The sequence below is a fragment of the Phlebotomus papatasi genome, chromosome 2 (assembly GCF_024763615.1).
Source record: "Phlebotomus papatasi isolate M1 chromosome 2, Ppap_2.1, whole genome shotgun sequence".
In the NCBI taxonomy this organism is placed as follows: domain Eukaryota; kingdom Metazoa; phylum Arthropoda; class Insecta; order Diptera; family Psychodidae; genus Phlebotomus; species Phlebotomus papatasi.
The window spans coordinates 51,533,817-51,559,151 of record NC_077223.1 but is presented as its reverse complement, the minus strand read 5'-3'; the positions used below and the strand labels follow the sequence as shown (position 1 = coordinate 51,559,151).

The 25,335-nt window shown below is 35.5% G+C and overlaps 1 protein-coding gene across 3 annotated transcripts in view; it reads left to right on the top strand.

Moving 5' to 3' along the window:
* The window catches only part of LOC129801450 (PAS domain-containing serine/threonine-protein kinase), a 40,567-nt gene extending 15,693 nt beyond the window's left edge, over positions 1–24,874 (top strand). For all 3 annotated transcript variants that reach the window (XM_055846516.1, XM_055846518.1, XM_055846517.1), the window contains 3 exons: positions 11,459–13,373; positions 16,537–17,647; positions 22,456–24,874. In XM_055846516.1, coding sequence (XP_055702491.1) covers positions 11,459–13,373; positions 16,537–17,647; positions 22,456–23,225 — 3,796 coding nt within the window. In that variant the 3' untranslated portion in view covers positions 23,226–24,874. The remainder of the gene's footprint in view (positions 1–11,458; positions 13,374–16,536; positions 17,648–22,455) is intronic.
* The last annotated feature ends 461 nt before the right edge of the window (positions 24,875–25,335 follow it).

Here is a 25,335-nt window from a genome sequence, read left to right as displayed (position 1 = left end):
AACTGTCTGCAAGGTTACAAGCAACACTCCTTATAAAAGAGTAACAAAAATATTCAATTTTTATTAAAAATATTACATTTCAAACGTGAGACTTGGTCGCTTGCATGCAACTATACCGAAATTTGGCACACTTACCCTAAGTGTGCCAAATTTCGAAATAGTTGCATATAAGCACCGAAGTCCTAAGTTTTGAAATGCAATATTTTTAATTCATATTGATATTTTTTGTTACTTCCTTTTCGGGAGGGTTGTGTGGAACCTTGAAAACTAGTTTATCATCTTAGTTTTCTTTAAATCACTTGTTAAAATATTGAAAAATTAATAAAAATATAGACATTGCTTTGGGTAGTATTCCGGCCATTTTGTGTGAAATTTCGACCACCTTTTTTCTGACCACCTTTTGTGACGGAACGGATAGAAAATTTCAAAACGTCAAACAGAACGAGTTTAATATTTAGTTTAATACGTTTATATGACCCACAATCCCTGAGATATTCCGTGTAATTTGTCCTGAAGACCTGAAGAGTAGCATCTCAAATTTACGCGCAGATTCCTCTAGCAATTTGCCCTTCCTGAACTCTTCCAATGCCTTTTCCACATCATCTTTTTCATAGAAGCGATAGTTTTTTTCTCTGGATATTGTAGAATTCAGAAATTGAAAAAGAAAACATAAAATTAATAAGAAATTTAGGAAAGCACAAGATGTTGCCGGAATATCCAACACTACCTCACCGGAGAAACGCTCACAAAGTATATATTTTTTTACGCGAAATACAGGATCCAGCTGGGAAATTTTACCCGAAATTTAAAGATTGATTCAGTATTAACATAAACAGAAACAATCTTTAATGAAAACTAATCAATTTTCATGAAAAACTCCGAAGGAAAACCTTCTGCACTTCACCACAAATCACAAGACTGCTAGAAACATAATCGATCGATCTGTCACATTTTTTGTAAGACTCGTTTCCACACTGAACGCAATTTAAATTCAAATTATACCTAAAATTTAACGGTCTTTGTGTTAATACATCCTAAAATGAATAAATATTTAAAAGCAAAATGAATTCATTGACTGTTCAAAGATTACATACATAAATTTAATTAATTTATTTGCATGGCCGAAATTACAGTCAAAGTGGCCGAAATTAGAAGCTGGCCGAAATTTGGCACACTTCCCCTAACAGGTTTTCAAGACCGCAAATTATTAATATTTAACGCCTGTGGCACACCTTTTAGATCAAGAACATTTCACGAAACCAAAATTCACATCCCTATTTTTCTCAAACGTTTCGTATATGAATATAATAATAAAATAATAATGATAGTTTATTTCTCTTTTTTCATCTGTGGCTGCCGCCGACTTTACAACCTCACTTTTGGAAATCAAAATTAGTACAGTAGAGTCTCTCAAATCTGAATCTCTCAAATTCGAACGCCGTTTGGATTCAAAATGTCAATTGTGAGGTTATGTTAGGAAGTTCGTATTCTTGGTGAATGAAAATCATATTTATGTGCTTCTTCCTGAATATTTACATACATTATGGTCGTGTAAAATGAAAAGGAAGTATGTTACCACTAAGACTTGCGAGAAAGTACGGGAATTTGATTCAAAGTACAATTCAATCTCACACAAATTTCGTTAGTTTTGAAAAAATCGTTCGAATTTGGGAGGTGAGAAATGTCAAAAATTCCCCCCGAGCGTTCGAATTTAGGAGACTCTACTGTAAATAGCTTGAAAAGCGCTTTTCTCGTTTTCTCACTTTTCTCGCAGAGAAAACCGTGTTTTACGTGTAGATGAATAAATTTTCTATAAAAATATGTTCTCTAGGTATTTTTTCAAATTTACGAAAGCTCGTAATGAAGCGAATCAAAATATGATAATACCGATAATACCCAATGTCTGGTACTATTTGCCCCAGCATTTTTGAGAATAGTCACAAAATTACCTTTTAGAAATTGACTCGATAAACGTATTTCCTTACAAATGAGAGGAAAATTACTTTCACAAAGTTGTAGAGCGGTAAATTTCCTATAAAACTGTGCTAATTAGAAATTTTTGAAGCGCTCGAGTAGCTTGTAAAAAAATAAAATATCCGTTTTGTGACTTTTTGCCCCAGTCTCCCCTAGTGTCTTAATATTTCTTGTAATTTTTTCAAGAAAAATAAATTCAAAATTCAACGCACTCAACACACTTCTTTTACTACATTACAGTAGAGTCTCGCTATAGGCCATCGCTCTATAGTCCACAATTTATAGACCGTTGATTTCAAAACACTGATTTTAAGTTGGGTTATGTTTTTTTGTATGCGACATGCAATGCTATCTTAATTATTTTAATATTTTTGGCAAAGTTTATTGAGTTGTGATAATCGTGATCCATAATGAAGAGAGCGAGGACAATGGCAAATGAAAGTGGAAGCCGTCGAGCAATTTCAATACTAAAAGTCGTTGATAATTTTAAAAAATAATATGGACTATATAATGCGACCCAAGTGTCAAATCTGGAACCAAATATGGACTATAGCGAGACTCTACTGTATATCCTTTGAAATAAGTAAGATCTCATTCTTCTTTGATATTCTTCTGAAAAGGCCGAGAGCCCACACAAAAATCAATAGCAATTGGAAAACAGAAGAATTCGCGATTTCCTCTGGAGTCATATCATTTGCATTATTCATTTTCCAACGCAAGAAAGTATAGAAATATATTCGGTGGCCTGGGAAGAAATATTCAGCTATCAGGGTGAATATGTATAATATATTTTCTGAAGTTTGAAATGAATAAATTCCTCGTCAGAAATTACATTTGGAAAAGAGGAGATATTGATTTAACCTCCGCTCTCAAAGTGGCTCATTAGTCTATTTGCTGAAGACTCTTAAGTTGTTGCTTTGAAGATGGATTTATGATTATGCTAAATTGTTTTATCAGTTTTAAATCTTGCCGAAACATTTGTGCGAATTGTGCAGTGTTTTGAACAGAATATCAATTAGAAATGAAAGTTTTATGTTTTGAAAAATATAATATTGCATTAGAAATTTTATGTCTTTTTTTATATATTAAAAAAATGCAATTGCTTCTGAATTTCTGCACTTTAATGGGGTTTGGGTGTGTGTGAAATAAAATATTTTTGCTAGAGATTTTTATATTGTAGTAAAAATCTCTGATCCATATTAAGTTGTAATGTGAAATTGAAAGAAAAGTTTATATTTTTCACAATAAAGATTTTTTTTGCATTTTATTGGGTTATTAAGAACATTTCTTGAGACAAAATATAGTCGGTGTTTATCACATCGCATAAAAAACCACACGCACGTGCCGTTTATTTTTGCAGAGGGAAGAGTTAGGAGAGTAGAAGAATTAATAGGAAAGTGAATCCAGTCTAAAATTATCTCACATAGTATTTTCATCAATTTCCACCCGGTGAAAGCCTTTCATTCTGCATTTCCTCTCTGTATTCTCCTATCATCTCTTTGTTCTCTATTCCTTTTTTCTTGTTTTTTTTTTTTTAATTATGTACCCTGCACTGAATGCCCTTCCACTTTAAGGGTCATCATTGTTTTTGCTATAAACACTTTTTACAATTTTCCTGCAAGAGAGGAGGTTTATTGTGGTAATTTCAGGGGCGTAAAAACACATAAAAAAATATACAATTGCGTGAAACACTTTCGATTGCTTTTAGTGAAATTTTGAAGCAAAATATGTGCGTTTTTCTAACGACACAAAAAGACAATAAAAAGTGCCAAAAAAGAGAGTGAAAAACAATCTAAAAGCCAGACCAGTATTTTATTCTTTCGAAAAAAAATGGAATTTAATATTTCGTGTGAATAATTAAGCAAGAGTTCACACATAAATACAGACATAGCGAAATAGGTAATTAAGTCATGAATTTACCAATTTTCTAACCATCCAATTTGTACTCTATATAAATAAATTATGAAATAGGTCGTTTCTAAAATATCAGTTACAACAAGTTCAGAGACCCCAATAGACGATTTTTCAATATTAGAACACACGCTTGGTTCTTATATTTAGGCTTTTAGGTGGGTAAAAAAGAGAGTTTCTTTCTCTGGTTAGAAAGTCAATCCGATTTGCTGACTCCTTGAATTAATTATGAGAATATTATTGTCGCACGAATGAACATTGTCGAAGGAATAATGTTGTTTCTTCAGAGTGAAATTGTTCTACATAAAAAATTTACCATGACTTTGGGGAGATGTTCTCAAGTTCAACCAGGATAACTGACGCATGAAAAGGCAAAAGAGAAAAAAAAAACAAGATTTTGCTCATGGGTAAATTCTTGGGAAATTGTTCTTCTGGAATGTGCATCCATCACATTACGCGAAAATGCAGAGGACAGAAAATAAAATCAATAGATGTAATACTTTATGTTAGCTATAAACGGTATAAACTGGAAAATGTTAACGCCCTTAATGATTTTTCAATATTTATATAACAATAAAAGCGTAAATTTGCTGAGAATTGTTTGCGAGCATAACCTTTTAATTATTTTAAGTGTGATATTATTTGTGTTATTTTTTCATTTAATCTTTCCCTGTTCTGAAAAAAAAGTCGTACGCAAGGAAAAATTGAATTTTAGTCGTCAACTGATATTATGGATATTATAGCGGCTAGATTTCAATATTAACACTGAATATGAATAATAAATAATGATACATAATTTAAGATATTTGCAGTGCCCTTACTGAATATTTACCTATTTTAAGCAAAATATACGATTTTTTTCGAGACAAAAATATTGCCCAAATTAGTGACTAGTAGGGGAAAGTCGTCTGCCTTCAAACGAAAAATGGAGTTCCAAATTTAAGATTTTTTTCTGAAGAATCCACCAAATGGATTTTATTTTCTACTACACCAAAAAATTCTCTTGTTCATTCGGCGTATATGATTCCTCATTTACCACTCATTTAGCACTCGTAAGTCTTCAGTTTTTCCTTCTGAGGAAATTAAAAAAGTGATGTCGATTTGTATGAAGGCAGCTGGCATAGTCTGCCTTTACACGCGAGGCAGCTGCCTTTAAATGTTTTTTTTTCACTGAGAATATTGAATCAATAAAACTAAATGGGCTATAAATGATTAGATTGAAGCCTAACGCACTCACTAAAATCATCACTGCAGTCAAAAGACATTAAACAATAACTTTTCTTCACATTTTTCTGAAGCATTGTTTTGCACATGAAAATTTGGAAGAAAAAGCCATTGAAGTTGAAAATTGTCAAATTGAAACATCCCGGCCGGAGCGAGATAGCAGGTTATAAGTATTTGTATGACGTTCGTCAGAGAAAAGTAGGAGTTCGATTTCACATGTTTTGATGTATGGAAAGATAGGATTTAAAGGCACACGACACTAGCATTTAAAGGCTGCTGCAGGGTGATATTTTCAAATTTTTGCCACTCACAAAAATTGTGTCATCTGAACCAAAATGTATTAACAGAAATATTAAGCCTGATTAACCTTGATTTTTACTATGAAAAATCACATGATTTGTGGAACATCAAAATTACAGTTTAGAGCTCATTTTCATTTTTTTTGATCTAGCATCTAGGAAATAGGAGCTAGGCTCTCCATTTTTTGATGATTTGTGAGGATGATGGATAGCTACCTAATAGTTAATAGAATATAATTTATGCTTTTGAGAACAACGAAAAAATCGCAACATTTGAAGGCTGCTGAATTTAAAGGCAGACGACTTTCCCCTAACTATGATTTCAAATTATTGATTTCATACAGCACAGCGCTAATTGTAATAATATTAGAAAAAAAACTTTTAAAAAGGGATGGCAAAGTCTCCAAGGCTTTGCGATTGCGAATTGCTCGAACTCGTGACTTAGATGCTACTCCCTCCGTCCCAAAAAAAGTCGTACGTTTGGGGAAAAGTTGGAGATTAAGGAATGGTTTTACGAAATGTTTTTGTTAATAGTAAATATCTTAATTATGAACTATTCTCCATCTTTAAAATATGTATAAACCGGTGGCAGCCAAAATCTCGAAAGCCGAAATCCCGAAAGCCAAAATCCCGAATTTTCAAAATCCTGAAAGGAATGAAATTATATGGAGGAAAATGTTTAGAATAATTTCCTAAGACACAGAAGATTTCCCTTTGCCTCCAGCAAGCGCAGGTGCAATCGTGGGAGTAGCTGTGACACTTAAGAATTCGGGATTTTGGCTTTCGGGATTTTCGCGTTCGGGATTTTGACCGGGAACCTTTTATTAAGTTGAAAAAAATTAGACAAAATATGATGTTATTTTAGTCTTCGTGACCTACGTACCCCGTTTAAAGAGGTTCCACTTATTAGATAGCTAAAAACCACCTGTTTTCTGAGATTTTTTTCGAAAGCATAGAAACGATCACTTTTCTTGAAATGTTTAGTATATGTTTATACGTTTATACGCATAACATTCCATGAAGGAACTAGGCCTTCCCGCAAGGAGATTTCTAGACATGTAGGGGAAAGTACTCTCCCTTCAAACGTTCATGCCTTCGAATAATGTGAATTTGCTTTTACTTTCCGTAAGAAACTTACACATTTCTATTAAACATTAGTAAGCTTATCATCAGTTATTGATAAGGCATGAACATTCGAAGGGAGAGTACTTTCCCCTATTATTATTTTTTTATGTGGGATGAGGTTGTCAGTCCCATGTCCCGTGGAATCAAGGGCAGTTAAGCTCACTGGATGGAATCCGAACACCTTTAATGCCAGAAAAATTCCTGGTGACCTAAAGGGGATTCGAACCCGGGACACTTGCATCATAGAGCGAGTGGTCCATCACATGACTCATTAAGTACTTTTCAAAAAAAAATGTTTCCGTAAAACCAGACTCCAAGGGTTGAATTTTTAAAATTTTTTAATGAATATTTCAGAAAATATAGTTTAAATATTCGACTTTTATATGCTTAAAAGCTTGAATTACAGTAGAGCCTCGCTATAGGCCATATTTGGTTCCAGATTTGACACTTGGGTCGCGCTATAGTCGATGTCATTTTTTTTAAAATTATCGACGACTTTTAGTATTGAAATTGCTCGACGGCTTCCACTTTCTTTGCGATTGTGGTACTTGTCCTTGCTTTCTTCATTGTGGATCACAATTATCACAACTACTCAATTAAGTTTGCCAAAAATATTAAAATAATTATGATAACATTTCATGTCGCGTACTAAAAAACATAACCTAACTCAAAATCAGTGTTTTGAAATCAACGGTCGATAAATTGTGGACTATAGAGCGATGGCCTATAGCGGGACTCTACTGTAAATATTTTTTTATTAAGTTTAAAAAAAATATTTAATGAATTTATGGTGTATTTTAGTTATCGTAACCTACGTAACCGCATAATTAGGCCAATTTATACAAAAGTGAAAGAAGTGGTTTATTGCATTTTTTTTTATTTGAGATCATAAGTTGTGGTTCTATTCTGAACGTATAATTTTTTTTAGGATACGTATAATTTCAGGAAAATTTCATGAAATCAAAATTTATATTCCATTCTTTCTGTCACATTTTGAATAGGGTGGAATCCCAGTTCTCGCCAGTGCCCCACTTCTCGCCACTTACATTGAAATCGCTATTTTTCGCAATTTATGAAATAAATGAGTCGCAATTTTTTGTATTGTTTCTGCTTCTACGCATAGAATCGAAAAATAATAATTATTCGTTTTGGATTCACAATTTTGATCACTTTTTAGAGCAATATTTTAAGCAAGTGCATCGAATCCAACATCTCTTACCAAATGTATTAAGTGTCGTCAAATTTTCATCAGGCCAAAAATACCTATTTGGGTATATAATTTGTCTATTGAATATTTAATTGCACTTGTGAAATACATAAAATTTGTATTTAGTCAATTAATATTTCATTTTATATTATTTTTGTATAAAAATGAGGCATGGCGAGAAGTGGTAATATTCTGGAATTGATTTTACCACCTGTCGCCATATCTCTTCAATAGGCGACGCTAACTTCACTTCGTACATTCTCAGTTGTCAAATCTGCATTGTTTACTTTCTGCAAAAGCCCCATAATTTGATTTCTCAAATAAAAGTGAAGAAAAATCATTTAAAGAGAGTAATAATAAAGTGATCACAAGGAAAGAGAAATGGTGAATGTATTCTTTTCATAGCATTGCCTAAAATAACCGAGTGTGGTTCTTTCAAGTGGGTGGCGAGAAGTGGTTACAAATTTTACAAAACTGGCGAAAAGTGGTAAAAAGTGGCGACGAAATGGTTATTTTTGCATTATTAATAAAAATCAGTTTTTTAAGTAGTCCAGCGTTATGTTCTAGGATTATTGTTTTCACGTATCTAGAGCCAATACATCTAAGTAACTTTGTGTCAAATTTGACTTATCTTGTAACAAGGATTCAAAAGTTATGATTAAATGAATTTAATTTTTTCCTAAACATGGCGATAGTCGGTCATTCCACCCTATATCTATATTATTTTTTCGCACTCCAATTTCGATTAAGCTAAATTGAATTTGTTGTGATGTATAAAAGAAGAAGAAGAGTGTTAAAAAAATGATAGAGGCATATGCAAAGCTAGTGAGAAAGAAAGGGACTCGAATTTCGACTTCACGAAATTTTCTTGATCTAAAAGGTATGCCGGAGCCATAATGATAGGAGTACATCATAATCTCATTTATAGGCAGAGGGTAGGGTAAATTAAACTAATTCAAAACCTGCTCCAAATGGAAATTTTTCGCTACTCCAAATGGAAACGTCATTGTTTTCATGATAAAGGGACAGATAATCCTAACCGGCTTATGTAGGTGAGATTCTTAACGTGAGCTAACTCGGAGTGCATGCAAATTCGATTTAGAGCTGAAGTTGGGAGACGCCATTCAGTTATCTTGAATCAAATTCGTGAAATTATACAAATTTTGTATTTAAACCAAAATATCAAGGATTTGGATGAACTGATAGAAAAGTGATATATGGGTGAAATGTAGACCAGAATGTTCTCTATAATTTTCCCATAGAACATGATCTTATCGATTACTCAGAAGCCAAGATAAGCGAGGTTTTTTGTTTCTTAAATCGTTTTTTCATCCAGAGTGCCCCAAGTAGTTATTTGTTGAACTTCAACTATATCAAGGAATTGTTGTATTTTGTGGGACTTTCCATTTAAAACCCTATTTTAAGTGTCTTGCTGGAGTAGAGGCAGTCAAATTGGCATCTGAGTGATTTCAAAGCGTTATTATGGGAAAAATCAATTTTTTCACACTTAAACGGCAAAATCGAAGTGATAGCGTAGTCTGAGTGGAAAATGATGTATGGACGAAATGTAGAGACAAATGTGCTCTACAATTATGTCGAAGTAATCATCAAAATTGGTTCAGCGACAGTCGAGATAATTGAGGTTATGTGATATTGAAATTGGTTTTTCGACTGTGGCGCCCCTGGTGTTGGTCCCACAAAGTTCAAATGTTCTAGAAAGTTGTAGCATTTGGTGAGATCTTTCGTTTAAGCCCTCATTCATCAAAATCGGTCACATAGAACCGGAGATATGATTTTTTGAATTTTGTGAACTTTGACCCCTCATATCTCCGGTTCTATTGAAACCACAGCGCGCATACGCACCATTTTGGAAACGTCCTAGACTGGACTACAACATACTAAAATTTCATTAACTTGCACAATGCCGTTTTTGAGAAAAGTGACTTTGAATTTCGATGAATTTTGACGCTATCACAGCGCCACCTGTGGTGACTTTTTGAACTTCCATCTGAAAGTGCTCATCGAGACGAAACCAAAAAGGTAAAATTTAGGTCGCTATGTTAATTAAAACCGGAGATAGAGGCCGGTCAATGTTCGAACTTTGACCCCTTATAGCTCGGGTCAGGGGTTATGGATCGACTTAAGGTTTTTTTTGTTTGATAGGTATAATCAACGGCTACAACATACTAAAATTTCAGCCCGATGCACAATGGAATTTTTGAGTTATTTAACTTATAAGATTTAAAAATTTTCTTTTTAATAATAGCGCCCCTAGCGGTGGTTTTATGAACTTGCGATGTTAGAAGGGGAAGTGGCATTTCACGAGAGCTTTCCAAAAAGCCCTCACTTTTTAAATTCTGACAATTAGAACCGAAGTTATGGCCATTTTAAGAAATTTTTTTTGGACCCTTATAGCTCGGGTCTGGGGGGTCAGGGCACCTTAAGTTTGGTATTGATGGAAAGCTCTAAGGCCCAGCTATAACATACTAAAATTTGAGCCCGCTCGATGCCATAGGGGCGGAGCTATTGAGAAAACAAAAAAAGGGGGGTCTTCAAAATGGCGGAAGGAGGGGTGGGGGGGTGGGGGGTCAATGCACCAAGTTGCAATTTTCACCTGATATATAACCTTTGCCGAAAACCGCAAGTCGATATCTTTTTTAGTTTAGGAGCTATTAAGCTCCAAAGAGCGGCCGGCCGGCCAGCCGGCCGGGAACGTAAATTAGCCACATATATATTCGTGATCAGGAAGTGCTGAAACACATTTTGGCCAAGTTTGAGGTCGATCGGACGACATGAAATTTTGTTAGGATTATAGTAGGTGAGATTGTTAAGAATCTCACCTAATACAGTACTAAATTATTATATTTATATATTTTTATACCACAGTTTCATTATTTAGTTAATTTTGCTCCAAATAAAGCGAAAATCCATTCATTTTCACATTTTTTAATTTGTTGACTTCTCAGAAAAATTAAAAGTGTATCTTTTCACCACCTAATTTTTCATCGATCGACCATGCTTTCCAATGAAAAACACAATTAAGTGACTGTTGTTTGTTCGATTTATTTAATATTTATGTCATATTTCTGGCTAATTTTAGTTAAATTAAGTGCTAATCTTTATTGTTAACGGTACGTGAAGTTTTCAAATGAAATAATGACCTATTTCGTGAACAAAAAGGTTTTTTTTTTAAGTGTCTGCAAATGCTTCAATAGGAAACCCTAGAAATATGATTTTTTTGGAGAGATTTTCTTATTGTTTTAGATGGGAAAGGAAAAAAGACCAAGAATAAGAACAAATCCTACACTCAGGAGCAACTCAATAAATTGGAAGCCTTTCGTCGCGGTTTCACTTACACTGGTTGTCTCCAATTAGAAAATTTCCCTTGTCTCCATTTGGATTAATTTATTTGCAATAGAAGCATTTTGCACCCGCGTATTTTTCTTGTATTTAAGAAGTTTTCAAATCATATTTAAAGAATATTCACTAAACAGTAACATTCTAGAAGAGTCAAGGAGCAAATTTATGTAATTCTCTTCAGAAAAAATAAGAACTATGTGCTGAATCTTCTGTCAAAGTTAATGTGTCTGGAAATGGTTTTGAATTAGGACATTTACCCTAGTAGTCTTAAGTATTTTTAAAAAAGCGAGAGATATTATTGCTGTTTTTTTTTTTAAATGTCTGAATAGTACGTTACAACTTGGGTATCTCTTTGCAGATTCCACACACCGCACCATAAATCTCGCCCAAGAAAAACTATCAATTCCTTTGAGTGCCCCCAAAGTGTACCCAGACGCCTGCCTGAGCCTCCAGATGGCCAGGCAAATGTGAAGAGATTACTCCACTGGCGCCAGAAGCGTCTCGACATGGAGAAGATCCGCGTGGACGGCGCAAATGGCGTTCGATTCACGGCCCGAAGGGCCAAAGGGTGCTTTACACCAGGTAGCACCGGAAGCCCATTCACTAGTGGTTCTCTGGTGGCGTCAGCTGCATCAGAATCCCTCATGCGAATTCCCAAGTCAGAAATAAATCCAAATAAGGCTGTTTTCACAATTGACTCAAAGACTTCCCAGATCCTAATTGTGAACAACAATGCATGTTTGTTGCTGGGTTTTAGTTCGAGGGAATTGTGTGAGATGCAATTTGGATCATTGTTAGCTAATAAGAACAAGCAACATGTTTCAGCTTTGGCTGAGGGGCAGTTAAATAGTGAAGATGGTACGATGGTATTGTTGAGTGGAAAGGTAGTTGAAATGAATACTAAAGCTGGGAATCCAATTGCTGTCTCTCTGTGGATACGGCAGATAGATTCAGAGGGAAGGTGCCTGGCAGTTGCTGAACCTGTTGAGAGAAGAGTAGCTGAATTAGTGATTGATCGTAGTGGTTTTGTAGTTTCTGGAGATTATGACGCGCTATTGCTATTCCAACTAGATTCTGCTGATCAGTTCAAAGGGATGGATGTTACCAGTTTGATTCCTGCCATTCATCTACCAGATCCTGATAATCCTGGACCCATTCCCAAGCATGTTCGTAAACAAAAAGCCACTGGGAGGACTTTTGATGGAATATCCTTTCCACTCTGTCTCATGATCACGCGTCAAGAGCCTGGTGAAGAGGATGATGCTTCTGCTCCTCTGTACATTGTAACAATTTGGGTGTTTACCAATCTCAGTGGCCTGGTAGTGATAGAAGAATCTGGAATTATTGAATCGTGCAATCATCATTTTTCCATGTTAATGTTTGGCTATGCACAGGGAAAGATTCTAGGGCAGCACATTACAAAAATTGTTCCGAATTTTGGTCAAGAACTTGAATATGTCGGGTACAATCGTAGTCGCAATGCCACAATTTCATCCTTGGGAAATGAGGAGTCAGAAACGGAAACTGATCCAGTTTATGTTGAACGAACAGATACAATGTCCAATTCTGCAGATGCTGGGAAGGTTTGCTTAGATTTTACATCATCGAAAGTTAGTTGTTCAGCCATTTCTGAACTTTCTGATGACATGAGCAACCTGAAATCTCTGTCCAGTGATACCAGATCAGATATGGAGGCATCCAATGTAGCTGCAATGGCAAAATCTGTCTCTGATCATGTTCTAGCAGCTGAAAATTACGAAAATAATAAGAATGTAGCCAATACTGTTAACAATTTAATCAATTCTGAGTGCATGGGTTTCACAAAGGAACTCAATTGTGCTCCTGTAGCTGCTCCAGCTGATTCTGATCTTCTGACGCCAGTTAATGAAACGGACAGAAGCTACTTGAGTGCCACATCGCAGCCTGAGGAGTTGAATAATCTCTCCCAGGGAGCTAAGAAACCTCAACCGCCCAACAGTAGGAATGTCATGGAAGTCAGGAGATCTTCAGCTACCAGGAGGAGTCAGCCTCCTTTTACGGATGGAAAGTACAAAGGGGAGGCTATTCACTGCGATGGAAACATTATAGACATCCTGTATACCATCTCAAGTCAGACGCTCCCGTGTGGAGGGAAAGTATACTGTGTGTGGATCTGTAGAGATCCAGACACTGACTATGAGCTAAATGACGAAGAAGAACGACATCAGAATCTCACGCTGACTTTTAATAGCGTCACAAGTACAGTGGAGAATTCCCTGGGGCAGGCGATTAAGGTAAGTCTACTAAGATGCATCAGATCCCATGCTTTGCGAAATGCTCGAACTCATTTCTTAAGTGGTCTTCAGACTAGAGGTTTAGCCCAGTTCCCGAAGGTTTCAAAATTCTAAGAGCAGAGCACTTTTAATGCTTTTTGAAAGCCTGATAGGTCATTTATATTTTAATAATCCAATCCTAAGTTAAACTTTCTCAAAAAATCCTGATTGATAAAAAATCAGAGCAATTCAGCCTTATGTCTGAAGCCCGTATTAGATACTATATCTCAGAAGTACCCTTACATCATTTACCGTTTACTTGTTCACAACCGATTTGAACCGATTCATCACTCAAAAGTTACTCCAAAATAGCTGAAGAATGACTTTTGAGCCAAAAATTACTTATCTGTTTATAACTGGTTCATAACCAATTGAAACCGGTTTAGACTTCTCAGAAATTCAAAGACCTTTCCAATGATCCCAAACATGATACCTTCAAACTGAGAAATACGCTTTCTAGAGCCTTTTTAACCTTTGACCTTGAAAAAAACCGTAATTAGGAATGATTAAAGAGTATTTTTCGACGAAATGTTCGCCTGGGTAATCTCTAAAACATAATTCCGAAAAATATGGGTTTGGAGGGAAAGGGAAACGAGAAGGTTGGGGGAAAAATGGGCGGAATGTTAACGATCATTGGGTCGAGTTATGGGGGTTTCCCCCGAAGGCCCCAAGCCGTTATCTGTAACCATTTAGTCTCTAAGCTGGCGAAACTGCGTAGACAAAACCGTCACGAAGATGGTTCGCGAGGAGCCATTCCTAAAAACGTCTGCACTGCACGACGGTCCGCCAAGAAGAGAGAGAGTTCTGCCTTTTTCTACCCACATGCCTTTTCGTTACTAACAGTCCTATAAGATAGTCCCTTGACCAGTCGTCTTCACCATCCATGCCCCTGAAATTCCGTCCCTGTGATCAAGACTATTGTCTCGAAAGATCGGGAACCTTGCCAAAGCAGAGATTTTGTTGACTTGGTCACTGAATTTAAATTCTTTACTATATATCATTACAAAAACCATTTATTTATGCAATATAACTAAGTCTAAGAAAACAAATTCCCACCCGGAATTCAAGTTATGAAACAGAATCAAGGAAAATATTATCAAAATCGACTCAATGTCAAAATTTTCGTGCATCACTTCGGTTCTACTCGATTGCAGTCTCTACTTGATATCTTTTTAGTAAGAAAAAGTGATATCTGCTTAATTGCTAAACACGGTCAATGCAATGTCGCCCATATATCCGATCATGGCTTAATCTTTATATCTCTTTGTATACCTAAAGATCGTCAACCCCTTCAATTTAGGCAAATCCGTGATCTCAATAAAACTAGCTGGAGTGCTCTTTTGTCTGATGCAAGCCAGCTGAATTGGGATTTCTTATATATATACCATTCCTTGTGCTACCGAGCGCCTAAATTATTTTAACAATCTTATTTCACACCTTTATAACAAGCATGTTCCAACTAAGAGGATACTTATTCCTCCTGACTCTTCTCTCTGGCTTAATTCTTTGGTTGTCCAGGCTTCTAAGGAGCGTGATAAAGCATATAAGCTTTGGCGGCGAACTCATCTCGTTGAGCACCTTTCTCGTTACCGTGTCCTTAGACAACAGGTACAAAAGTTAATAAAATCCATTAAAAAGTCTTTTTTCGCTCGTCAATTAGACGTTGTACTTCCCTCTAAAAAACTGTGGAAAAATATAGATCAACTGGGCATCACTAATCGGAGCTCTGATAGTGTGGCTTCTAAGGTCTCAGCGGATGATCTTAACAAATTCTTTGTTGGTAATCACAATCCTACCTCCTCTTCAATTTCTAATTCCACGAGTAATGGTTTATCAGCATTTTCCTTTAGATCTGTGGTTCCTATTGAGATTTTAATAGCTTTTTCCAAAGTATCCTCCAATGCCTGTGGTCATAAATAGAATACCTATTGGGTTCCTTAAACCATTGCCTGGTTTAATTCTTCCACGTGTGTGCGATCTCTATAACTATTGCATTACCACTGCCTGTTTCCCTGGCGTGTGGAAATATGCGATTGTTACACCTATACCTAAGGTTTCCTGTCCATCTGTCTGCAGTGACTATCGACTGATAAGTATTTTACCAAGCTTGTTAAAACCTCTTGAGATACTATTAAAAGACCAAATTGAAGTATATGTAAACCAAAATAACTTACTTTCTTAGTTCCAGTCCGGATTCCGTAAACATCACAGCACGATTAGTGCGCTGTTACGTGTACATCACGACATCTGTGTCAGTCTTGATCAAAAACAGTTCTCAATCCTCATTCTATTAGGTTTTTCTAAGGCTTTTGACTGTATCAACCACGAAAAATTTTTCTAAATAAATTGGAAACTTTACATTCGTTTTCTTCCTCCGGCATAAAACTGCTCAAATCGTATCTATCTAGCAGAACTCAATCCGTTAAAATCGACGATATTATTTCATCCCCTTTACCTCTTTCCAGGGGAATTGGTCTGGGTTCGGTACTTAAATGGTTAAGGATATCAACTTCCGGGGTTCGGTGACCCCCAATGAAAAATCAACGTATCTCCAGACGTTTTTCCCCCTACACCGCCCTTCATCCCTTCGAAAACCGTATTTTTTGGTTTATTCCGAAAACGGCTCTTACGATTTCTTTTACTTTTAAATATGTTTTGAAGGTGGTCCAGGCGAACATTTCGCCCAAACATAAATGACCTAAAAAAAATCGCCAACTTGAATTTTTGAAGGTCTAAGTTTAACCAGTATAGAGCGCCTATTTTTCAACCGATCTGGTTAAATTTGGATTTTTTGGAAAGATCTTGAAGTCAGTAATAAATCGGTTCGACATCATATAACTTATCTTTCTCGTCTTTACATTTTTTGTTTGTCCATATTCTTGTAAAACTCATGCCAGAACATTCTAAAATGATGATTTCTTTACTAATTTTCTATTTTGGAATGTTTTTGTGATCTATGATTCAATCTAATCTCTAGTAAGATTAGTAAGCACCAAAAGATCATGCGAAAAATTAATTCACGGTGAGCTCTATCTCGTGAGTTTGAGCATTCCGAAAAGCTGGGACGCTTTGCCATCTCTATTTTGCATGCAATGTGAAAAATATGCAACTGTTTCTTTATCAGGTGACGGCTGCCCAGAATACCAGCCGTCCCAATTCCATGTCCCTTGTGTCCCAGTGTGAAGAGGAACAGATCAGTGGAGAATTTAATAAGCATTACACGACTCTCAAGCAAATCGGTAAAGGTGCTTATGGTTATGTGAAGATGGCTTACAGGAATTCTGATCGTTTGCTGGTAATTGCCAAGTTTATTCTAAAAGAAAAACTCTGCCCACAATTTATGGTGATGACTGAGGAAAAAAGAGAGGTGCCAATGGAAGTGTACCTGTTGACAACGGTAAAGCACCCGAATATTGTCCAAGTGCTTGATGTCTTTGAGAATGATAAGTTCTTTCAACTGGTAATGGAGAAACACGGATCAGGAATGGATTTGTTTGAATTTATTGATCGATTGCCGATGATGGATGAAAAATTGGGCTGTTACATCTTTAGACAAATTGCCGCAGCTGTAGACTATTTGCACAGCCTGAAGATCCTCCATCGAGACATCAAAGATGAGAACATCATCATTGACCACAATTTCCATGTAAAACTCATTGATTTTGGTTCGGCGACTTTTATGGAAGACGGAAAATTATTTTCAACATTCTTCGGCACCACCGAATACTGCAGTCCGGAAGTCCTTGCGGGAAATAAATATGCCGGACCAGAACTTGAAATGTGGTCACTGGGAGTGACACTGTACGTGATAATGTTCTTTGAGAATCCCTTCGTGGACGTTGAGGAGACTCTTCATGCAGATCTTGTGATGCCACATAAAGTGTCGGCTGGACTGGAAGCCCTACTGATCACGATGCTAGATAAGAATCCCAAGACAAGGTGCACAATGAAGCAACTGATGACTGATCCATGGCTGACGCAGGAGATCAATACGACCATGTTCAATTTCTCTTGGATTGTTCCCTGTGAACCACATGAGGAGAATCCAGAAAAGTATTACACTGGACAGATTTACTCTAGCACAACGGCTCTGTCTACAACATCGCCCCATGATAGCCTTTCTCTGGCGGATGACGATTCAATGATCGATGCTGAAGGGGATGATGAAGATGACGATGCTGATGAAGAAGATGAGACAAGCTTACCATCGCAAAATGAGCAAGGTTTCATGAGAGGTGAGTTTATTTTTTATGGAGCCCATCATAGGCATTTTCCTTCACTCAGAAAAATAATCGAGTAAAACTTAATCAAATCAATGTTGAATAGACCCTTTTTCGTTGTGATTTTCGATTAACCATATTTTAAAGTTGATTTTACTTCTATTTAGGTGTAATATTCTGAAAAGTTGTTTTAATTTTTTTATTCTAAAATATACTTGACAAAAGAGTGTAAATAACTTTTTTTAAGACTGAAAATAACTCTTTTTAAGAGTTAAAATAACTCGTTTCAATGTTATGTTTTTTTTTATTTTATCATTTTCTTTTTTTTATATTTTCTTCTACTTTGTCACACGAAAATCTTCTTGCCTGAAGTATATTATAAAAACGAAAACACTTAAGCATATACTTCAGTCGAGATGAAATTTTACATCAATAAAAAGTAATAATTACATCGATATACGACGAATTAATTTAACTCGCACGAAAAGTTTTTTCAACTTTATTTACTAAAATTTACAACGAAAAAGAGTAACAATTAGGGGAGACTGGGGCAAAACTTGTCAAAACGCATATTTAATTCTTTCACGAGCTCTGAGAAAACTTAAACGTTTGAGCATATTCTTATAGGAAATTTACTGCTCTACAACATTGCAGAAGACTATTTACCTCTATCTCGAAAGAAATGTGATTTTCGAATCATTTTCTAAAAGTCGATTTTGTAGAGATTCTCAAAATTGCTAAGGCAAATTTTGTCAGTCTTCGGATAATTTGTGACATTTTACTCTCGCAAACGTTAAAAATATAAAATTGACATATTTTTATAGGAAATTTATTCCTTTACAACTTTGTCGGAGATAATTTTTCTCTATCTTAACGAGAAATGTGCTTAAATTGAGCTAATCAGTATTGATATTTTCTGTAAGTCAAATATTCCAAAAACACGGCTCAAAATTTCATATTTTTTATTTTACATAATTCTTCCTAGAATCCCTTGAAACTTTGTAAATTTAAGAAGTCAGTCTCAAGTTCAGTCTCTTTTATTTTAGAAAATAGTGAATATTGAAATTTTCGTTTTAACAAATTTTGCCCCAGTCTCCCCTACATCAATATACTACGAGTTAATTCAACTCGGCGATAGAGTTGCTTTAACTCTACAGTTTTTTCTTAGTGTATTAAAATAGCCCACTTTTGCTAAGATGTGGCTCACTTTAAGAGGATTTTCAGCCAAGAAAAGCGCCTTTACTGGCTGGCTTTTGAAATATCTCTTGTTTAATGTTAAAAGCATTCCAAAAAAGCCCATTATCTAATATTAGAGCTAATGCTAACTCCAAATGGATTTTTCCTGATAAAAAATTTCTTTGTTGCTGATCAAAATTTTCTTAAAGGATGCTCATAATAATGTCGTCTTGTAAGAGCTTTTAAGAAATTTATTGACTTTTTCACATCTGTCCAAAAATAATGAAAATTAATCTAACATTCAATTTCTGGTGAATGCTTGAAAAATACTTTGCGAAAAAAAAACTTTTTAAACCCGAAAAAGAGCATTTTTTACTCTACTTTAACTTTTCGAACTCCACGAGAGAGCAGTCCTATTTATTTTTCAAATTTTCACCATATTGGCTTCCGGGACATCCCCAAAAGTCAACATTCTCTACGAATTTACCTAACTCAGCCCCCGCACCCCATCCATCCCCTGGAAAAACATGTTTTCTTACTTATCTTAAAATTGATTTAGGCATATTCATTCATATTCGGATATCTTTTTAGAGGTAGTCCAAGCCTAGCTGAACATTTCGTCCATAGACACCTGCTTTGATATTGGGTAAATCACCATCTTGAATTATTCAAGGTCAAAGATTTACCACCCTGTGGAGGGCCTATTTTTCAACCGATTTGGTCAGATTTGAATTTTTTTGACAAATTTATATCGTTATTAAATTGTTATACACTCAAAAAAAATTGCGAAACAATAAATTTACGCATAACTTCTTCTCGGAAGTTCTATTCCACCATTTTTCTGCTCGGACTCAAAGGGAGAGCAGTTATATAATTGACTTTTTTTTCAACTTGTCACCGTCCTGGAGCTTAAGTGATCGGCTTCCGATCGTCTATACCCCCCCCCTCCCCCCATAAGTGGACATGATCTCGGACGGTCTTTTTTTCTTTTTACCCTAATCTCCTCCATTACCCAAAAATCATATTTTTTCGAGTTCTCTCAAAATTGACCCAAGTTTTTTGAATAATTTTCGTATATGTTTTAGAGGAAGTCCAGGTGAACATTTCGTTTAAACATACCTATGACCTAAAAAAAACGTCATATTGGATGTTTGAAGGAAAAAGTGTATCCACTTTGGAGGGCCTATTTTTCAACCGATTTGGTTAAATTTGGATGTTTTGGAAAAGTATTGTAATTTCAAACTCGGCCGCATCGGTAATGAATCGGTTACGTACCGATTTTTTATTTTCAAATCCTTTTGCGATTTATGAATCAATTTGATCTCTAGTAGACCTGGAAGCACCAAAAGATCATGAGAAAAACTAGTTCATGGAGAGCTCTATCTCGTGACTGCAAAGCTTGGACTGGGATGCTTTGCCATCTCTTTTTATCGATTATTCATTTTATTTTTACGTAGATACGTTTACTAATATCAAACACATAATCTTGAAAGCCAAAATCTAAAACGAAGAAATTTTGAAAATCCAACATCCAGAATGGGTCGAAATCCCTAAATTCGAAATCCCGAGCAGGTAGAATTTCCGAACGGGTAAAAATCCCGAAAAACCAAAATCCCCAAAAGCCAAATTTCCGAAAACCTCAAATCCTGAAACCAAAACCTCGTACGAAAAAAAATCCGAAAAGCCTATACCCCGCAGAGAAAAAAATCCGAATTGATGGAACTCCCGAAAGCCGAATGCGTCAAAATCCAGAAAAAAGCCAAAATTATAAAAGCCCAAATCCCAAAAGACTAAATCCTGAACGTCAAACTCGCGAATGTTAAATTTCCGAAAAACCAAAATCCAGAATGACCAAAATTCTGAAAGGGACGAAATTATGCGGAGGATAATGTGTAGACAAAAGTAACATAACTTTCTAAAGCAGAGAAATTTTACCTTTGTTTCCAAAAAGCGCGGGTGCAGTCGTGAGAGTTGCTATGACATTTTTAAGAATTTGGAATTTTGACTTCCGGGATTTTGACATTCTGAATTTAGGGTTTCCGGGATTTTGGCTCTTCCGGATTTTGACTTTCGCGATTTTGGTCTTTTCGAGATTTTAACGTTCAGGACTTTGGCTACAGTAGACTCTCGCTAATTCGACTCTTTTAAGATCGGGCTACTTTATAATTCGGGCGGCAGTTAAATTAAATTAAATTCAAAAAAAGCTTGTTGACATTTTTCAAATTCGATTGTGATTATCAAATGAAGCAAATATGCTCAAATTTGTCATGATTTGCCTTAGCTTGGATGTTATTTTGCATTATTAAGAGGTTTTTATGAAATTTATAATAGCAATGAGCATATAAACTCAATATGAGAATGCAGATGAACAAAAAATCGTTGCATTTCAAACAATTTACTGCCCGAATTTCTCTTTAATCCAGTTGACATTTCGGTCCCAAATGCCCGAATTTGAGAGAGTCTACTGTATGTTGATTTTGACAGAGACCCATGAAACATGCGATCATGTACTATTTTTAAACTAAGCAATATTGACTATTTAGCATGTCCAAAAAGTTATAAAGACCATGAATCTTTTAAACTGTTCCTTTCCCTTTTTTTTCCAAACAGAGGTTTAATAAATTGTGCCCTTTACATTTCGCTCCTTGGAAATTACAAGGGGCTAACTCACTTTTTGGCAATTTTGAGATTTTAATGTACTTAGAAAGGAAATTTAATTGCAGTCCTTTAAAACTCTACGTATGACATACACACTTGAGAAACTTAATAATTTTCTTTAAAATCATTCTAACTTGCACACTTTCTTATCGATTTGCTAGTTCAGAATTGATTTATGACTTTTGAATCAATTTAATCGGTAATGACCGTTACACACTCAAAAAACATGCTTATTGTTATTTCACGGATAGATCTATCTCATGGTCGAGAGTTCCAGCATTCCACAAGGCTGGGACACTTTGCCATCTGTTTTTGAATGATTTCACAGAATTTTCTTTAAGGAAAACTCTTCTTGGTGGCTTTAGGAAGCTTAGGGGAGGGTGGGGCAGTTTGACGGTAATAAACTTTTTTTCAAAACTTATTTGCCAAAAGAATATGAACTATGTCTCTTTAGTTTCTCTTGAGTATTCGCTATCATAAAATACGCAGCACAATTCCTAGATAGTGCGCAATTCATCCTACCCAATGTTTACTAATGTCTCAGTTTCTCTTAAATATGAATTATGCTGATTTTTCAAGTAAATCGAGTGGTCTGAGAACGAATTTTTCTTTTAATAAGGGGAAGTGGGGCTCTTTTGAATTGGGGTACCTCTAAAATAGGGCTTTTTGAATTTGACTTTATCTAGCCTAGCCCCACAAAACAATTGTGAAGCTGAATTGTGAGGCTCAGTTTCACTCAAAAATGGGAGAAAAAAAATCAATTTTAAACTTGCCTCAATTCAAAGGTGCCCCATTTCCCCCTACATTATTTTCAAGCTTAAACATTATTTCTTTAATCTATCAAAAATCATTAAAATCGGTGCAAAAATGGATCAAATAATAGGATTTCCTTGCAGAACAATTCCTAAATGGATTTTTTTTTCCTAAAAGTCCTTAAAACAGGAAGACAGACCCCCATTAGAATATTTTCCTTTAATTTTTCGTTTCAGCAAAAGCATCTGGAGGCACTAGGGAGAAGACAGAAGGCGCAGAGATGGCCAGTGCAGGTGAGGCTGACTTGGGAATGGATGAGAGTGGCAGACGGGTGGCGGAAGTGCCAGCGAGTGAAGGTAACGGCCTGATGGGGCGTGCTTTGGGGGCGCCCGTGGACGCAAGTGTGTTAATGTGTGTAAATAGTTGTTGTGAGGGCGACCAGGCGCGCCTGGCCTTTGTACATAGTCACCCATTTGCTGAGGACAAGTATGCCATACGTCATGTAGCGCATCGCAAAAAGATGCACCGTGGGAAACGTCAGGGAGTACCTAAGCACTTCCGGCACTCCTACCGCGGTGATCTCGATGGTAACTGTAGCTATTCGGACGTGAGTATTACGCCAGCTGATGAGGATGTTATGTCTAAATCGGTGACAGAGTTGGAGATGGATGCTGTTACTGTGGATCCGCGCAAAGAGATATCCACAGAAGCTCTACCATCGACCAAAGCCATGTTCATGCTGAAATCTGAGGCATTGGCTCTGTCAAAGTCTGAGAATAATATCTTCGAGAAGCAAGTTGGTGGAGTGTCCATTTTTGATGTGGTGAGCATGAGTGATCTCAATGAACCGTCAGGAGGAGCTTTTCCCAGCTACATGAATGACCTGTCCAAGACACAGATCTTAAATCAGATTTCAAATGAGGAACTCGTGCGAACAGCCACAGTGGCTACTGGAGCCGTGCGCTACAATCCTGAAAATCTCACAGAATCCCTCACAAGTGACTAGAGCGCGCCTCGCCAAACCTGTGATTCGTCCTGTCCACGTTTTTTACTTCATCTGTATTTTTTGTCTTGTTTAGTGTCTTTTATGATTTTTCCGTGCCTTGTTTTGCTGTCCACATTGTGTAGAATATTGCCAAGGGGTTACGTGTTTCTCGAATTTGCATTGGAATTGGAAAATATGTAAGCATTTTAGTATTATTCAGAAAAAAAAACAGTTTATAACATTCCTATAGGAAGGTGAACGGGCTTCCAATCCTCAAATAATACGCAAAGAAAACTCAAAAAAAAAATAGAATCACTTTTTCATATTTTCTTACAGCGTTATGTTTATTTATTCTAGATTCCAATATGAACTTCTTCCCATTATTATATAAATTTACAATTTATTTCCATTTTATTTATTTCTTTTTAATTATGAAATAAAAATTTGAAGCCTTAAATAAATATGGTAAATTAAGCTAATTCAAAACCTGCTCCAAATGGAAATTTTTCGCTACTCCAAATGGAAACGTCATTGTTTTCACGATGAATAGAGTACTAAATTATTATATTTATATATTTTCTATACCACAGTTTCATTATTTAGTTTATTTTTGCTTCAAATAAAGCGACAATCCATTCATATTCACAAATTTTACTTTCATAATTTCTCAGAAGAATTAAAAGTGTACTTTATCACCATCGAATTTTTCATCAATTAACCATGTTTTCTAATGAAAAACACAATTAAGTGACTATTGTTTATTCGTTTTGTTTAAAATTTATCTCATATTTCTGGCTAATTTTAGTTAAATTAAGTGCTACTCCTTATTGTTAACGGTACGTGAAGTTTTCAAATGAAATAATTACCTATTTCGTGCACTGAGAGAAACCCGAAAAAGTTAAAATAACATTTCCGGAATGTTAATTTTACCCTGCAGTATTGATCCGAAATCGTTGTAAATATTACCCTTTTTAGGTGTATTAGGGGTTAAAGTAACCCTCTTTCATGTTAATTTTACCCTTAAAAAGGTGTAAAATTAACATTAAAAAATGTTGATATATTTTTACACCTAAAAAGTGTTAAAATTATGAGAAAAAAAAGTTAATCGCACCCTCTTTTTTTTCTCAGTGTGAAAAAAAGGGTTTTTCTGAAGTGTCTGCCAATGCTTCAATAGGAAACCCCGGAAATATATCATTTTTTTGGAGACATTTTCTTATTGATTTAGATAGGAAAGGAGAAAAGACCAGGAATAAGAACAAATCCTGCACTCAAAAGCAACTCAACAAGCTTTTGGAAGCCTTTCGTCGCGGTTTCACTTACACTGTTTGTCTCCAATTAGAAACTTTCCCTTGTCTCCATTTGGATTAATTTGTTTCCAATAGAAGCATTTTACACTCGCGTATTTTTCTTGTCTTTAAGAAGTTTTCAAATTATATCTAAAGAATTTTCACTAAACAGTAACATTCTAGAAGAGTCAAGGAGCAAATTTATGTAATTCTCTTCAGAAAAAATATGAACTTAATGTGTTGAATCTTCTGTCAAAGTTAAAGTGTCTGGAAAATGGTTTTGAATTAGGACATTTATCCTAATCTTATGGACTTTGATCAAAATTTTAATTCAGTTGATTTAAATAAAGTATTTCAAGATCGAATCAATTCTTCGTGAAAATTCTATGAATAAGCTTTTCTTTAAATTTTTACATCAATTTTGTTATTACAATGATTTTTTTTAAAATGCTTTTCAAAATTTTGTTACTTGCATCAGCAATTGACGTAAAGCGTGAGCATGCTGAAGTTTCTCCACTGAAAAATGGCTCTATAACATTAACCACAGTATATATAAAAAAAAAACAAAAATATTTTTGGAAAGGTAATTTTATTAGGATTTTCCTAGATTTTTGATTTTTTTTAATCCAATGGCTTCTCGCCGAATTCTCGCATATTCTTTTTAATTCCCATAATTTGAGACTTGACCAGCTCTTCTCCGCGGTCACGGACGACTTTCTTCCACTTTCTCTTAAAATCCAGCATGTCTCTACCTGGCTGAGCCTTCTTCCTGAGATCTGGCTTCAAAATTCCCCAGTATTTCTCAATTGGGCTGACTTCCGGGGTGCAGGGCGAGTTGAATATCT